Source organism: Lissotriton helveticus, chromosome 2_1 (assembly GCF_964261635.1).
Source record: "Lissotriton helveticus chromosome 2_1, aLisHel1.1, whole genome shotgun sequence".
NCBI lineage: Eukaryota > Metazoa > Chordata > Amphibia > Caudata > Salamandridae > Lissotriton > Lissotriton helveticus.
In genome coordinates, this window is record NC_136059.1 from 603,480,371 (window position 1) to 603,499,222 (window position 18,852).

Genomic DNA, 18,852 nt, shown 5'->3' on the forward strand with positions numbered 1-18,852 from the left:
CCAATCCCATCCTGAGTTTGAGGCATTCAAGTAGTTTTTCTTGGTTGACCATGTCGAAGGCCGAGGATAGATCTAGCAGGATTAGGAGACATGTTTTGCCTTGGTCAAGGGCTTGGAGGGCATCATCAACGATGTGGAGCATGGTGGTTTCAGTGCTGTGCCCAGGTCTAAATCTGAATTGAAAGTCATCGAGTAGGTGGAAGTTGTTGATGTGTTAACTTAGCTGCTGTTGCACACACTTCTCCAGCACTTTGGCTAGGAGAGGGATGTTGGAGATGGGTCTGAAGTTGTCAGGGGAAGCAGGATCAAGCGTCTGCTTTTTCAAAATGTGGAGGACTTTGCTGGCTTTCAAAGAGTCAGGCATCGATCCGTGCCAGAGAGAGGCGTTAATTATTGCAGTCCAGCTGGGAATAATGGATTGGGCAACGGCGGCTAGGCAGTTGAAGGAGAGCGGGTCATTAAAATGGTTGTTCGCGTTTAAGGTCGATAGGATTTTAGAGATGGAATCTTCGTCATAGACTTTGAAGTCGGTCCAGTGAGCTTGATTTTTATGTGAAATCTGTGGGGGGCGTTGGGGCAGGAGCAGGCAGGTCCGCAAGGAGTTGAGAGTATGTGGCGGTACTGAGTTAGTTTCCTGAGGCTATGATTTTGTCAGCGAAGAAAGAGGAGAATTCCTCGGAGGATATTAGGGACTTGGGGGGTTTCTTTTGATGTTTTGGCCAATTTATTAGATTGGTGTTTGACTAGTTTGAAGAGCTTGTGGGGTCTGTTCTTGGCCTTCCCTACTTCAGATCTGAAGAATTCTTTTTTTGAGTTGAGGATGTTTCTGTTGTAGTGTAGGCATTTCTGGCCTGGCGGAGAAGATTTAGATGTGTGGCAGAGGGTTTTTTAATTGTTTTAGGGTCTGTTCAGTTATAACCACCCCTGCTGGACTCCCGAGAAGCAGGTGATTCAGTCTTCCTCTTTTCCGTGTCTGTTCGTTCTTCTCTTCCGTTGCAGATTTCTCTTTAACAGGACCTTCAATGTCACTTTTAGGTTTTAAGTGTGGCTTAACAGGTAGGGTACCCAAGGTATCCTACCTACAGCAGTATACATTTCCACGATTATTTTCGGTAGTTCTCGTTCACGGTCTTGAACTGCTTTGACTCTCTGACGTAAGACAGAACTGAAGCCTCTCTCCTAATAGAGCTTAGGATAATAGAGGACACTATAGGAAATGTCCCCATTAACTTTAATTCCGAAGTCCAGAACTGGTGCAGTTCTGTGCTCATTCTGTACCTGTCTAAAAATATCAGGGAGAACTGCCAATGAAGAATACCATGCATACTAGTGTAAATTAACACAAAGCTGCTTCCCCAGTTGTTGCACTCCTCTACTACTGGCACCATTCTAAGAAAAAGACACATAGTCTGTATTCTATATTTATCTTTTGGGGGAGGGTATGGATACACTGCTTCTAATTGAATGGTCTTACGAGCAATCCAAAAGCTATTTCATTGCGTTTCGTGGGCACTATTTCCATTATAGCGTTGATAATCTGTGGACTAATAGGTTGTACTTATGTAGGAGAGTCAGGTTCTGCTTCGACAACTTGTCTGGAGCTCAATGTACTACGAATTGTACAAGTCTCCTATACAAGGCTCCCATACAAGGCAACTGCGTAACTTAACTACCCTACCACTTCAGCTGCTGTTAAGATGTTGGGGCGGGAAACGGGAGTATGGCCAAGTAGCCCCTTCATTGCTCAGGGACTCCAAACAAACATTTCTATGCATCTGTAGCAATTGACCAGCAAACCAGTTCTGGTGTTCCCGGTAGGTTAAGGGGATTCCTGAACCTTGTTAAGCCCTATAGTGATCTGGCAGATATACCGCTGTATAGGCACAAAGTGCCCTGAGGAAACATCGAACGGCTCGGACTCCACCCATGAGTAAAACATCTCAAAGGCATACGTCGCATGTGCAGCTATTACAGAAGAAACTGCCCCCCTTCCCTTATGGGTGACACCTCGATCTTTCAGATGCTGAGTAACTGCTTCTATGTAATTAACCGCTATCACAATAGGTGCCGCCATAATGAACAGACTCTATTAAAAATTGGAATCCAAGAAGTAGAAAACCCAGAGAATGGGGAATACCCCTTTCAGTCAAGCTTGACTGAGTGGAGCCGCTGGATGAAATTACGGTTCATTTGATAGATTGGATGTATCATACTCTGACTGAATTTAGTATTATATGAAAACCATTTATCTTTCTTTATGCTGGGTCAATATGCACGTTAGTTTTTTATACTTCTTTGTAGATATGTTTATTTTGTGATGAACGTTGTAATACGGTTCAGTACCTTACATATGTGGAACTATTTATATATCTTTTACGATCAGATCGAATTAATTTATATCAACATAATAAAATTAAGTTTTAATGGATTTTTGTGTACACTGATTCTTTTACATCATATATGTGTTAGATTAGGTCTTAATATTGTTTAGACCAACCTAGGGATCTTCTTTTCCATTGTTGCATTTTCCCACCCTAGGAATCCTGACTGTCCCCTTTGTTGTCATTGCATCAAGGTGTGTGTTCCAGGTATTTCTTTATGAGCATATAAGATAAAAAGACGTCAATTCAGACTATACTATTTCGGCTATATGACTGTATCGGTTCTTATTTGACCTTGACAAGTTGAAGAGTAGATTCCTGTCCCAGACTGTTGCATCAGGTGTTATATCTGTGTCATTAGTCGAATGATTTGACGCTTTCACAGTTCTAAGATGAGGCCAGATGACGTATGCATTAAACGGCAAACATGACAATGATTATGCATAAATTAGGAAAGATGGTGACTTCCATTTTTTAATATGGAGAAGATGGCGACCTCCTTTACCTAAGATACATACATACATAAAATGGAGTCGAACTTTAGGTGATTTACTTCACTATCTATGTGCTTAGGAAAATAAAAAGTCTGGTATCTTTTACTTCTTTGTGTTTCTCTCTACTAACTATTTTTTGCATTGTTTTCCCACAGTGTCATCAGCCCTATTGATGGACAATCTCTAGCAGGAATTCTTAGTGATAAAATCACTCCGGAATCAGACTTTGAAGCAAATGACAAACTGGTGAGATGTACTGAGGTAAGAATTTGTAACTCATGAATAAATGTTGTCCCTTATTATTCCTTGACACTAAGGCACTTATGGTTGTACATATTACGGTCTTACTTGTAAATGCCTATCAACATCTGTGGTGTAAGGTGTCCAAACTATGCTGTCCCGAAGCAGGATAACAAACTCCTAGTTGGCTAGATGAGGTCAAACTTGTAGTGCAGATGGGCTGCCGGGGTATCTACAGGGACACGTGCTGTATCTATGTGTATTCATGCTGGGGCTTGCAGCTAAGAGATGCCACTTCCTGCACTGAAGATTCCCGCACCCTTTGCCTGCTCCCGGGCACAAGGATGGTTACAGAGGAACAGCTCTGGTGGGTTTTAGGCGGGCCTTGAAGGTACTTGGGTCTCGTGGGCAGGTGCACTCTGAGCTAGAGCGTAACTGTAGTAGGAGTGATCCATGAAGTAGCCGTGGCCGCCAGGACATTCACTCATCTTTGCTGCCGACGAATCCCGGGTGGTGCTGCATCTGGGTGGAGCGCCACCAAATTTCTGGATTTGTGATAGTACCACCTAGTGTGCCATGGACATCATTGACTTCTGGTGGGTACTGCAGTGAGGAATAGACTGCAGCTGGCTTTGGAATAAGGTGAGAATCACAATTTTATTAGATCTGTGGGCCTGAATCCTGACCATGCTAGTTGCATGGGCAACAGCATACAGTACTGGGCTATGATTTGGTGTTTGGCTGGCTTTACTCTGTCCCCACTGCATGGATTTGGTGAATGGCTATTTGTCCAATCCAATTGTAACTTCTAGATGTATCAAACACATATTTCCACTGTCTCCCTTTGTTTACACTGTAGCAATTGAACCGTTAGCTCGTAAGCTCAGACAGCATTATTCAGATAGTGGTCATGGTTACAAAGGGTATGGTATTTTTTCATCACTTTATGTGATGTGGATGTTACGGTGCTATTCAGCTAGTGTTTGGAGCAATAATTTATCACCACTGGTACCTGAGATCATTAGTTTCCTGTCTGGTCTCGCTATTAACTGAAATAAACCCCTGAACACTCCCCCTCACTCAGAATACACCAGACCGCCCATTCGATTATCCAATAAAATGGTGCAGAGAATCAATAAAGGTATGTGGATTAGCCATTATGCACAAACTGCCATCATGGAAAATGATGGCTTCACTGTTGCGCGAATGGAAGAGCAAGTCAATTCCTGGATTACACCTCCATTTTCTTGGCAGGTCGACTAGCTTTGATGCAGATGATAATCGTACCAAAATTGCTGTACTTATTTCTAAACATTTCTCTAGTTGTATATAAAACATTTTTTCTGGACTGTTAGATTTTTAACTATTAGGTTGTTTTGGGCTACTAGACAACATAGACTTGGGTAGGATACTCCTGTATAACCATGGGTGGGGTGGGGGGGGGACTTTATGGCTAAGGATCTTGAACCGTATTACATATAAACACAAGCACATTTTGAACATTATTGGTACTTTAACCACCCGCCAACCGCCCCGCCTCACGTGGCAATCAAAAAGGGCAATGCATCCCCCCAATCTATTAATGCTGTTATATTCCAAATCACAATACATACATTAAACGTAATCCTCCAACTTCTCTCCCTTTTCCTGGAATCCAATAAAGTCAATCACCCAACCCAAACAGGGTTTAGACCTCAGCATATAACTGATCAGCACTTCTGGCCATGGTAGAAGAACTTGGGCAACTCGTAGACCAAAAAGGCTCTGCAACAGTCATCCTTTTGGACCGCAGTGGTGCATTTGATACAGTGGACCATGCAACACTCATTCAGAGGATTAAAGATGTTGTAATAAGTGACTGCGCACTTAAATGTTTGATGTCTTTTCTTGATGTTAAAACTTTCCAAGTGTTAGACCAAATGAGTTACTCAGACACTTTCCCTCTGAAATGTGGAGTAATGTTGGGCTCTACTTCAGTCTTTACATGCGCCCCATAGCAGAGATAGTACAAACCCTTGGGTTGACTATAGTTTCGTACGCAGACGACACCCAATTAGTTGTTTCTATCTCTCTGGAAAATGGTTTCAACTGTCAACAGCTTGACCCTTGTTAAAAGAGGTGGCTGACTGGATGACCTGCTTCGCCTAAAGCTTAGCTATGACAAGACTGAGCTTATGCTCTTAGGTAACAATTTGTCCAATTAGGTGTTATTCTCCTGGCTGGAGTGCCTAGAGGATACACCTAGCCCCAAAAATCTTGTAAAAACCTGAGAATCTGCCTGGATAACTCATTCACTATGGAATCACAGGTCAACAAACTGACAATAAATTGTTTTGAAATACTAAGATTGCTGAGGAAAGTGTTAGATCTTTTGCCCTTCCTTTCCTAATGGATCATTATACAGGCCCTGATAATCTCCTGGTTGTATTACAGGAACTGTCTATATGAAAAGGTTACCAGTCATCCAAAATGCAGCAGCCCACCTCCTTTTCAATATTCCAAGGCACCAGTCAGTAATAGGGGCACTGGCTAACCATCATTGGCGCCCCATTGAGCAGCTGTTGACGTTTAAAATTCTCTGCATCGCTCATAGGGTCTTCTCTAACAAAGGACCCCAACAACTACCTGCTCTCATTGAACCTCACAACCCTCGAGGGTCCCTGAGATCGGCGAATGCACTTCTTGCAACAGTACTTAAAATCCGCAGAGCAAGATAGGGAAGTCTTTCATTTAAGTACGTGGCCCAAAAGTGTGAAACTCTTTGCCGCTCATACTGCTCCAAATAGACTCAGAACCCATCTTCAGAAAATTCTTGAAGACCTGCCTGTTCCTTAATTAGTTGCTCCCTCAGATCCCTTATGTGGTCCGGTCCAAGGGTTTGCTGAATGGTGTAAGAGCTAAGAAGCCTTCTGGTAGCCATGCAATGCATAACTCCCCTAGATCAGATTGGAGATTAGAATAAGCAACAGTCATTTGCTCTATTAAGGCATGGAAGAAACTTCATCTAAGAGCCAAGTTATACAACATATATTCCCCAGAATTTCCTTTTTGTTAGTCATCCCAACCTGGCTCTGACACAAGAGAAATCAACCATTTTACAGTTGCACATGCTTGATCTCACTATACGTGGTAGGATCTTTAAAGAAGGACATTTGATTTAAACTCATGCCATAACTACCACCAACCACACCCCTTTCGATGTTTTTATATATTATATACCGTGTGCGGTATGCAAATGTGAATTTCCTACATTCTTCTATGAACCACAGAAATTCAAATCCTTGACATTAATATTATATTCCCCGTTTAGACTCTGGATTATATATAATGCTATCCAGGTAGAAGCCCCGACTCCAGTATTGGCCTCTCTTGGTAAATGGTGTACTAAACTACAGAACCACATATGCAAAGATGATTGGAAATATTGTTTTTCACAGACTTGGACCTTATTATTCAGTAGCATGGACTATATATTACCTCGCTAAGTTTGTCACAATTTGAGTTAGTTAAAGATCCTGGACTTAGAAAGTGTGGTGCAGTGAAAGAGAGGTTGTTACGTGTTGCATGACCATGCTGCTAAATTAATACATTTTGGGAGGTGGTGCTAGGATCAATTACTGTGGATCCAAAAATTACCTTCCTTGGACTAGTTAAAAATATTTCAGCTAATATTTGGAAATTCACAGGAGGGGTTGGGGAGTCTGCTCAGATTCATAGCAGCTGGCTCAAAGAGTTGACTTACTGTAGTGAACAGTTAAATTGTTTGGAAAAACCTCTACTCCAGGCTCCGAGGCCTAAGGCTGTAGGGTGACCTTTGAGCACATTCCTGCTTAATTCTAGTTATCCTTTGCACTGACTACTTTGAAAGCTCTTTCATGTTAGTTAATTAGCAGAGATTATATACCTGCGCTAGCTCAGTTATTAATTGCTCAATATAAGATTTACATATATTATATAATTAACCCTCTGATTGTGGCATAGGCATATTTATATGTGATACCATTTTTCTTAGTACTATACCTGTTGTGTTAATATGCTGCTTTCTTGGTACTGTGGGTAAAAACATGACTTAATAAGTGTGCCCGAATTATATATTGTGTCAAATACCACTAAAAAAAAAAAAGTTTACTTTTGATGGGTACTTCTAACAATATATTCATTACCTTAGAATACTTCCCATGCACGAGACTGAATGTGGAAACTTTCTCAGCAGTGGCCCTGCCTGCATCTTATTGATGCAGTGCGTTTCCACACTGCCGCAGATGGAGTGAAGGTGCATATATGTGCCCCCTACCCGTGTGCAGACACCAGCTCTGCATCCGCAATCAGCAGCTTACTTCAATTCCTCACATTTGAAAAACCAAAGTGCTAGGGAACGAGGTCACCTTCTCAAATGACAAGTTTCAAGCCATGCTCTGAATGCAGAAAACAGATGTCAATCACAGATACACATGAGGTGCGTCTGGGCTTGAGGCATGACTCAGAGTTGTGCCACAAATGCACCTTAAGGCAAACCAGGATGGTAAGCGAAACTGTATGTCGCTGAACATCAAAGTCAAAACCTTTGTGTAAGTCCCTCTACAGGTCACAGGCTCAGGCTAGTTCACAGTTCTGAGGCCGTTCTCTTGACAGGTCTACCTCCCGGTTGAAGTCCTCCACTAAGTCCAAGTTGGATAGAAAACATAAAAAGCAAAGAGGGGCTCAACCCCAGCCTAGCATGTGCGAGGGAATCACAATGCTAGTCTGCCTCCTTCAGTTTTCCTGAGAACAGAGCAAATTCCCCAGCTGATCCAGTTTAATGTGAGTTTTCCCTGGCCATTAGCGATACCAGAGCAAATTGAGGCCTTTGAAGAAGGCATGCTACAGATCTTCAAGGCTTTTCCTGCCGCCTCTGGGTACGCCTTTTGGCCCCAAAGATCTGCAGTGGCCTTCAGTCTGGTACAGATGGTGGGACTTGCCCAGTGTCAACTGACCCCTTGGAATATGTTCCGCGTCCAGTGCCGAATCCAGTACGGATGCCTACTCTGGTACCTGGACCTGAGCTGGGTCGCAACTCACTGATGCTAGTGCCAACGGCGCTGGAAAATCCAATTCTAATCTCGATGTCTTACTTCGGCTCTATCTCGACTAATGTCATGAATGAGATCACAAAAGCTCAGCCAGTCATTATTCATCCTGATTTGTCACAGAGCTCTCCTTTATGTTGACCGCGCCAACAGAGGCTTCATTATCTTTTTTTTTTTAACATAAAATTTTATTTGAGAAAAAGCAGAGTCAATAAATCAGTCACTTATAGAACATACAGCTGAATCAAGTTACACAGTATTCATATTGATACATTAAGAAGCAATTCGAGAGTTGGGCCCAGTCCGGGACATTGCCAGTTCAAGCGTAGGAGAGTCACATAGTTCTCCCCGGAATGTATTCCAGTGTCCCCATTTCTTATCCCATTTTGTGGGGCAACCCCTAATTTTGTACACAGTTTTTTCTGCAAGCATACTACGGTCCAATTCGGCTACCCAACCCACCACCAGCGGCCTTTCAGGGGAGCCCCACTTCATAGCAATTGAGCGTTTAGCTAACAGGAAGGCCAGCACTGCCCACTGTAGTTCAAATTCGTTCAGGTCTGTGGCCCCCCATATATTTAGGACTCTCTCTTTTGGCGATAGTGGAATCGACTTGCCTAAGGAAGCCCTCATTTTACGTATGACTCCCTCCCAAAATTGTTGTACCCTCGGGCAGTCCCATAGGACATGATAGAAGGTGCCCGGCTGGCCACCCCCTCTTAGACATAAAGTGTCAGGACGATGTAGGACTTTCAGTTGGATTAGTCGTAATCTATGGTTAATGGCCGACTCTCTAGGAGACATTAGGGCTGCCCGCCATTCCTCCTCTTCTAGAAGCCCCAGGTCTTCCTCCCATTTATCTCGCAGAGGTCGGAAAGTGTCGGGAAGGTTGTTACAGAGCTTGCGATAAGTGAGGGATATAGCCTTTTCGGGGAGAGGTTCCAACAGTAGTCTGTCCTCTAGGGGGGAACTCTCAGGTATGGAAGCAAGGTCGGGGATGGCCGTAAGAAGGGCATGTTTGATTTGAAGATATCGAAAGTGTTCCGTTGGTTCCAGGGAGTGTTTGGTTTGTAGGTCTGCAAATGTCAATAACCTGCCTCTGTGTACTAGGTCGCCTACAAGACTTCATTATCTTTTTTACTCCAATTCTGAACGAGGTACTCGACAAGATGAAGATTATGATGATGGGATTGAGGTTGGAGATCTTCCACTCTCAATATAATGGTGACAGTTTGTATATAGATTTACAAGACTCCAGTGGGCTAGATGCCTTCCCTGATACTGGATTGGACTCACCACTTAACACCACCTACCAAAGAGTGTTTCATATGCAGTTGTGGCCTGACAGCCAGCTGAGGTCCTGGATTTACAATTGCCCTTTGAGACCAAAACAAAAGTGCTCTCTGAAATTCTACAGCCAATGTCTGCCACATCTGAATCTTTGCTCCCTTTCAACAAGGCACTCACAGATAATTTGATGGGCACTTGATCAAAACATGTTCCTGTCTGCCGGCCAATGGGAAGGTGGCCAGGTGTTCCAGACCGGCACCTGGTGGCTCGTATTTTTTCACTAAGCATCCTTATTCATCGAGCCCAATAAGATTAACCTGAATTATTTCCCTCTAACTTCTCTTGTTAGGGAATCCATGTGGATTGAGGCTTTTGGAAAACAGTTTGCTGGGCTGCTATACACATGCCCTTTGGTCTTAGCCAGCGAGATCTTGGCAATGGCCTCTCTGGCTCAAGCATACCGCAATGGATAGGGTGCAGCCAAATACATGATTAGTTCTTGCCTGAACACTAACAGCTGTTTGGGGATGGTGGTTGGCACCATCATTGTGCTCCGCCACCACATGTGGATGCATTCCACAGAATTTTCTAGAGACATGCAAATTATTCTCATGTATATGCCCTTTGATGGCTCACGCCTCTTTTGTGACAATGTCTATTCTGTCAGTAGAGCTACCTCACGCTCTATGGAACTGTTGACTCCCACCTATCAGTTCCTTCATCAATCTTGAAAATGCATGGGATACTCTAGGGGGGTTGCCCAACAGCCAGCACCAGTCTTCTCCATCATTTTAAGGCCAGAGATGGGGGCTGGAGGATGTTGTGCAGGCCATCAGGGGCACCAGTCCTCCAGGTCCCTTCACCTGTCACGACCGCTTCTAAGCTGTTTTAGTTTGCTCTTAGCAGACATACCCATCCTGTGTGGGAAGGGGGGCAGAATTCAGTTTTTAGATGGGTCATGCAGATTGTTCTGCATGATCATGCTCTGTCCTTTTTGATTGCACTGCCATGTTTCCCCATCACATCTGATTTTCTTTCAAATGAGCTCTTCTTCATTCTGGTGCGAATGTTGCTCTATAAATGTGCTATGGAGAGAGTTCCTTATTTGAAAAGAGAAGAGGGTTGTTACTCTTGCTACTTACTCGTGCTGGAAAAGGACAGAGGCCTCCAGCCTGCATTGGAGCGCCGAACTTTGAAGGCCTACCTGCAGAAGGATAAATTAAAAATGCTCGTGTTGGCACAGATCTTGGCCGCTCTGGAACTAGGGATGGTGTCCTTGGACCCGCAGGAGGCATGTTTTTTATATGCACATCTGCAGTTCCACAGGCGTTGGCTGCAGTTCAGTGTTGGCCAGGAGCATTTCAAGTTTCCAGTCCTCACTGACACTTCTACGGCCATGTGCTACTGCAGCAAGCAGGCCAGAGTGAGTTCCTTGGTCTTATGCCAAGAGGCTTTGCATCTTTGGAACTGGTTGGACCACTAGGCCATTTCCCTGATCACAAACTACCTGTTGGGATCATTGAATTCCAGATTGGGAGAGCTTAGTCAGCTCTATCTGTCAAAGTATGAATGGCGTCTTCATCCCAAGGTGGTGCAGAGCATCTTCCGACAGCGAGAAGAACCATGGATCAATCTCATCCCTACTGTTGAGATTGCGTAGTGTCAAAGGTCGTGCATGTTGATGTTTCCACTAAGGGACTTGCTAGAAGATGCATTCCAGCTGAAATGTAACACAGAACTTCTGTAAGCCTTCCCACTCCTGCCTTTCATGCCCCTTGTCATCCTAGTGGCTCCGGAGTTGGAAAGGAGAGTGTGGCAACTGGAACTTGTGGGCATGAGCATCTACCATCCAATCAAGCTCCAATTTCAAGAGCAGCGCAGCAGCCTTCACCTGAACCTGCGTAATCTACATCTCTATGCGTGGAGATTCAGCTTACTGCATTTGATCTGCCATCCTCACTGCTCATCAGCCTTCTAATGAAGTCCATTTTTGCTGGGCACTGGAATAAATTTGTGTCCTGGTGCGGAATTCCTAAGACAGACCTTTTACAAGCCAAACTGCCAGATGTTCTCCAGCTCATCTTTGGGCCAAGCAAGGCCTTGCAGTGGGCCCTATTAACTGTAATTTGCCGGCCCTTCCGCCTTCTTTTGTTTGCTGGACCAAGCATCCTTGGATAAATCACCAGTTAAAGGTTGGACACTCATATTTTCTCCCATACTGATTGTGATGCCACAGTGGGACCTTTGGTTGGTCTTTACGTTGCTCACATGTATGCCCTTTGAGCCAATGCACAGCTGCTTATTGCGTCTGGTGAATGTAAAGACTCTCTTTCTCATAACGATCACGTCAGCTCGTCACATGAGTAAACTCCAGACACTGTTGGGGCAACCGTCTGACACCACCATTTTCCCCAACAAACTGGTGATGAGGAATCTGGTTCCTGCTTGCCTAAAGTTCTGGCTCCCTTTCACGTTGGCCAACCCATCACCCTGTCAGTGCTCTTTGCTCCTCCTCACCCCATGAAAGAGGATGAGAGGTTTAATCGGCTGGATTCCACAAGGGCTTTAAACTTTAACATGAATCATACCAAGAACCACGAGATGGAAGATAAACATTTTGTGGGGTTCACAGGGACAGAGAAGGGGATTGAGGTGCGGAAAAGTGGCCATATGAGGTTGATAGTTGTGGTAAATAAATAAATAATACCTCTATTTTTGACTGGACATACAATAACAGATAGCTCAATAAATAAGAGTCAAGATTCGAGGTAGCTGGAGTTTGCAGGTTTTAATACAGCATAAAGGACAGGAACAGGACAACCTGCACGGGAATAGGATGGCAGGGCCCGGCGGCTGCCGGGGCAGGATCTGGGATGAGCGCGCTAAAGGGATAACTTTTTAATAACAGTGCACAAGCATATATACTTAAACAAAATACATGGTATTCAATACAGTAGGCGTAGCAGTGGGTGGAGTTCGTAGCAGTCGCGAAAGATAAGGCTGAAATGGGTGTAACAAGAGGCGTGAACAGGGCGTATACATAGACATGTGATGTAAACGTAACAGAATATGTCATAAACGGGGCGGAAACATGGAGGGGGCTACCTAAGGAGCCGGGACCTCTAACCTAGTGGTGCGCGCAAGCTGGCAATGACGTGTTACTAGGAGGAACTGGGGGCTATGACTTCTGCGCTAGAAAAGGAGACGAAAGTCTGGAGTGTCAGAGCGACATGTACCTAAACACTATCTAGTATCTGATGTTTAGAGAACATCTTGATAGAATCCAAAAGTTATCAGGGTAAAGGCTAACAGACTCTAAGACTGGTGCATGCATCATTCTATATGTAGTGCGTGTTGAGGAGTATTAAATGACCATTAATACAGTATTTCTCTTACATGGAGACGTAAAGGCTAGACGATGACTGAAACTATTGATGCGATTCAGTAGCTTTAGGAATGCAGAGAAGGAGGGCTGGACTGATAACTAGAATCATAACATACTCTTGGCAGACTGGCAGGCAGAGCCAGGCCGAGCCGGGCACTGTGAGGCAGGAAGTAAGTGAAGGGTCAGGGATACAGGTGGGGGCTGTATGGCTCCTCAGCGAGGGTTCAGGAGACAGGAGCTGAATCTGGTGTCCGGGCCCTTTTGAGGCCTAGAAACGGAGACTTTTCAATGAATTAACGTGCACACTGTAAAACGTGGCAACATAACTTTACATAGGCCTAATACTCGTAGCTTTAACGAGAACTGAAAACTGGCATACTAGAGATGGACACAACTAAAATTGCGTCTTTAATCGATCATAAGGGAATACATATGCATATTAATCATGCACATATAACATAAGATGGGGAACACGTAGGGACACAGAACATGGCAAAATTTACTTTTCCACATTCCCTCCTTGTCACTACGTTTCCATCAGGAAACATCAATATTCATGATACCATCTATCATTTCATACAGTATCATTTGCTCGTCTCGAATTGTCTTGGAACGGGACTTAGGACTAGGACTTGGAATACAGGATGTAGCACAAATGCCGCAAATCGCAGGGCCACATTGTAAACAGAGGCAGCAACTGAAAATGATCATTACTGCTATACCTAGGAATGACAATACTTTCCATCCCCAGGCAGAAATTATACTCCAAAACCAACCGGACCATGTCCAGGTGCCTGGATTCTGGTGTAACTGATGGGCAATTTTATGAAGTCTGGTTATAGCTGAATAAACAGACGGCGCGTTATTAGGAATGAAAATGCAGCAACTAGATCCGATGACTCTACATGCTCCTCCTCTATCGGCCAGTATGACGTCAAGAACGAGACGATTTTGGAGCACGACAAATCTCATAGCAGATTGCTCTTCGGTTAAGTTACCTAGAGCAGAAGTAGTCTCATTCACTACTGCTTCAAGGGTTCTGGTTAGTCTACGTATTAACTTACTATTCTGGATAGGTCCTATAAAGAAGAAGAAACCTTTATTGAAGTCTGTATACTGTTCTAGAGCAGTTTCAGTTTGATCGACAATCGGGGACTCGATCTCCCTTCTATGTCTAATGTGTACTAGATGTGTGTTTCTATGATAATCGGATGGGGCTAGGAAAACTGGTGGCAGTAGGAAGGCAATGTAACAGGTTCCATCCCAATCGAGGGGCAGACGAACATATGCAGTCTGACCACAAACAAAATAAGAATGACGTGAGGCTTTGAAAATAGATTTCCCACTGTCACTATACTTGACAATAGTAGTACAATCACTATGTCCTACATGTGCGGAACCATTCTTTCGGACACATAATTCGCCTTTGACTGGTAGTACTGAAATAGCAGGTAAATCTGGAGTAGTATCAGACTGAACATTCAGAACCATAAAATTCGAAGAATAATTTCCTAAATTATAAACTTCATTTTCTAGATCTAACCCTGTTCTATGGGAGAGACCTTGCTTGTCTGGAAAACATGTACTATCCAAAAGGGACATATCAGTTGAGGATGACGTTAACGTGGACCATGCTCCACACGAACCATTATGTGAAAACGGATAAGGAAAGAGTGGCAGAACTCCCTTCGGTGTCTGGAAAGGGGGGAGTCGACCACACACCCAACAATTAGTGGCATTGCTGGTCTGGTGTGAATAGTGTAACATACGGATAAACGTATTATTTCTCATAGCAAGACGATAGGATAGCTCGTGAGGAGGCAGATCACTAAAGGTGTGCTCTACTGTAGAATTAGAAAACATTATGTACATGTGAAACTGGAAAACATAAATGCAATGCATAACTTGTGCAGGTAACCATCAAACTCAAAAATAGAAGAAAACATAAAATAACAATACATCTGATGGAGTTTTGACTAACTCTCTCACTATGGGGGTCTATCTCATACATGTCAGAAACCTGTCTAACCGTTTCACCCGAGGGGGACTTAGACAATTAAACTGGCTGACTTATTTTACTAGACCGGAGCTTCTGTTTATACTCCTGCTGCGGAGTTTTCTCTAACAGGGAGGGCTTTGAGTCAAAGTCAATAGCGGGACAGTCCTTGAGAATAGGGCAATGTTTAGACTCGGAAGTGTCTGTAGAAGTGTCAATAAACGTTTTAGTTCTTAGTCCATGAAATTTCTTGACATGAGACAGATACACCCAGCCTTTTCTGCCTTCCAACTTCACGGCCGTGCGGGTGGTCAGAAGGACTAACTTCGGCTCCTTCCAGCGAGGCTCCAGCGGACTTGAACGATCAAAATTCCGGATTAAAACCAGGGTGCCGGGAAGGACCTCGTGTGGCTTGACTTCAGTATTGTCGGGAAATGCAGCGGCAACCTGTGAACGACAAGAGTGTAGGGCAGACATCAAGGAAGCTAGGTAATCTGTCAGCATATTACTGGAAACATCTGTAATACTTCGGGGTCTAGGTGTACCCCACATGTTCGGGGGGCGGCCGAATACGACCTCATAAGGGGACAGACCTGATCTGGAATGTGCGACCATGCGCATATAAAATAGGGCGACTGGCAGAGCTACTAGCCAGTCTACACCTTTCTCTTTACAGACTTTGGCAAGACGGATTTTTAATGTCTGGTTATGTCTCTCTACGAGACCTGCTGCTTCAGGATGGCGTACACAATGAAACTTCCACTGGTACCCTAACAGAAGGGACACATGCTTCATTAACTCAGATGAGAATGGCTGGCCGTTGTCTGAATACACGACCCTAGGGAGTCCATAACGGGGGAAAAATTCACGAACCAGCTGCTTGGCAGTGGTCGCGGCTGTGTAATCTGGAACTGGATATGCCTCTGTCCACCTGGACAAAGCGCATACAACTACAAGGACATACTTGAAACCTCGACATCGCTCCATCTGAATATAATCCATCTGGAGGACTTCAAAAGGGTGGTCAGGATGCTGGAATCCCCCTTGTTCCACCGGGACACTTTTACCTGGATTGAATTGACAACATATCATACAGGTACGGACTTTCTGCTTGGCTGCAGCTCGTAAATGCTTGTTGGACCAAATGTTCTGGATACTGTCTAACATGGCTTTTTCTCCTAAATGTGCAGGACTATGTGTGGTGTTAATAATGACTTGAACCATTGAGTCGGGGAGAAACCATGTGGCTTTTCCCTTCGTCAACCATCCCTGATCTGTCTGGACCCCTCCTTGTTCGGACCATTTCTTGATTTCTTCGGGGGTAGCGTGTAACTGTATGTCTATGACATCCTGAGTGGGGTCCTTAACTGTCATACATGTAGTCGGATCTGGAGTGTGTGTCAGTGTTGCGTTAACTGGAATGTCTGGAGTCTGGGCTGTAAACTTGGCTGTTCGATCTGCTAGATCGTTACCTTGAGAAATAATGTCTGTGACTTTCGTATGTGCTTTGCACTTCATGATAGCGATAGCTGTCGGTAAATGTATTGCATCTAACAGAGCTTGAATAAGGAGACCATGCTGAATCTTGGTTCCATGAGAAGTCATAAAACCTCTTTCTTGCCAGAGCACTCCAAAGTCGTGTACGACTCCGAATGCATAACGTGAATCTGTGTAAATGTTAACTTTCAGGTTCTTGGCACGTATGCAGGCTTGGGTCAGAGCAACTAGCTCTGCTGCTTGAGCGGACAGAGTGTCAATACGGTGTGTCTCTATAACTTCAGTCTCAGTAGTCACTGCATACGCGGCTACTAGTTCTCCTGTACTTGTTCTCATACATGAACCATCCACATAAAGTGTCAGGTCGGGATCTGGTAATGGAATATCTGTCAGGTCTTGTCTTGGCTTTGTCATGGTGTTAACTACTTCCACACAGTCATGTGTGGCAGGATTTGAGGTAACTGACGGTAACAGTGTAGCAGGATTTAGAACGTTGCAGCGTCTGATTTCTATGTGTGACTGGAACAGTGTCAATTCATAACCTGTTAAACGTGCAATGGTCAAGTGCTGAGTCTGGGTTCGGTTTAAAAGAACTTCCACGGAGTGTGGAACTTGTACTGTCAGGGAATGTCCTAACACTATGGAATCACTTTGTCTGATAGCTAGTGCTGTGGCTGCAACTGACTTGAGGCACGCAGGCAGAGCCTGGGCTACTGGATCTAATGTGCTCGAAAAATAAGCACAGGGCTTGTATTGTCCTGCTTGATCTTGTGTGAGAACAGATAATGCTGTACCATTACGTTCTGTGACAAAAAGTGTAAAAGGCTTACTGTAGTTCGGAGTAGCTAGAACAGGAGCTTGACATAAAGCTTTCTTTAACTCATTAAAAGCAAGTGTATGTTCCTGGGTCCAAGGGAGGACAGTCGATACGGCTGCCTCCTGTGTCGTTAACTGTATCAGTGGCTTGGCTAGAAATGCATACTGAGGAATCCATTGTCGGCAATAAGAAGTGAGGCCGATAAAAGCTCGTACCTCCTTCTGGGTCTTAGGCTGAGGAATACTCGCTATTAACTGGATACGGTCAGGTGTCAACTGCCTACCCCTCTTGGACAGTAAGTGGCCTAAGTAGATCACTTGCTGGACACAGAATTGAAGCTTCGAAGGGGACACCTTGTGCCCCATCTCGGCTAGGAAATACAGGACTGTAAGTGACGCACGCTCGCAGGCACGTTCAGAACGGGCTGTGATCAGTAGATCATCGACATACTGGAGCAGGGCAGTGTCAGTTGGCATGTGAATATTGTCTAGTTGTCTCTTAAGTGCTTGACTGTAAATACTAGGACTTTCTGTGAAACCTTGAGGAGCTCGTGTGAATTTATAGCTCCTTCCATTTAAACAAAATCCGAAAAGAAACTGGCTGTCTGGATGAATGGGGACACTGAAAAATGTGTTTTTGAGGTCTATGACTGTGAAAAATGTAGCCTCAGAATCAATGGCTGTCAATAGGGAAGAAATATCTGGGACAACTGGGTACTGGGGAATGATACATTTATTAAGTTCTCGAAGGTCAATCACTAATCGATATACTGGAGGTGCATTTGGATCAGTACGTTTCATGACTGGAATGATAGGAGAATTACATACATTGGAGTCAGTTTCTACAACTACTCCTTGAGCAATGAGCTCGTCAATAATTTTGGATAAGGCTGCTACAGCCTCAGGTGGCAATCTGTACTGTCTGATTCGTGGTAACACTACACCTGGTTTGAGAGTCACACGATGGGGTGTGATTTGCATAAAACCAACATCAGTTGGAACTTGTGCCCATAGATGCTGCGGAACATTCAATAATCTTGGATCAAAATCACGTAATACATAGTGACCCTTAAAGTCACGTAAAAACAAACGTATTCCTTCTGGGGAGCAGCAAATAACTGCACCTAATTCTTTTAATGTCTTAATGCCTAACAAATTTTCTGGACATGATTTCGTGAGTAGCAGGTCAGTAGTTCGGGACAATGGACCTACTTCTAGAGTAACTGGTTTGGAAATCTCGTTAACAATTGGCTTTCCTGAAAATCCAAGGGAAACATTTCTAGAGCCTGAGAGCGGAGCCCCTGGAACCTCGTCATGACTGATAGTAGTCCTACTTGCCCCTGTATCAATCAAAAACTTTCTGTCTTTCCCTAATACTTGACTATGTACATAGGGACCTTCTTGATCTACAGGAATCTCGATGAGAGGCAAGCCTACCTCCCTCTCTAGGCTGTTTCATGAATACGGCTGATACTCTGGATACTCGGACTGTGCATACTGGTACATCTGCTGTGTAACATGCTGTGTTGCAGCTATAGGCTGCGGTGCTGTAACTGTCTGTTGTGCATTCTGTGGCTGAGAAGTCTGTGAAACTTGCTCTTGTCTAGGCGGACGTGGTCTTTCTTTAGTCTTACCGGTAGCTATGTTGTGTTTCAGAACTGCACACTCGTTTATAAAATGACCTGGC

At 44.2% G+C, this 18,852-nt stretch overlaps 1 protein-coding gene across 2 annotated transcripts in view; it reads left to right on the forward strand.

Moving 5' to 3' along the window:
• ZFYVE16 (zinc finger FYVE-type containing 16) overlaps positions 1-18,852 on the forward strand; it is a 589,878-nt gene that overhangs the window by 487,273 nt on the left and 83,753 nt on the right. For both annotated transcript variants that reach the window (XM_078675307.1, XM_078675306.1), the window contains one exon: positions 3,031-3,136. In XM_078675307.1, the coding sequence (XP_078531433.1) occupies positions 3,031-3,136 (106 nt within the window). The remainder of the gene's footprint in view (positions 1-3,030; positions 3,137-18,852) is intronic.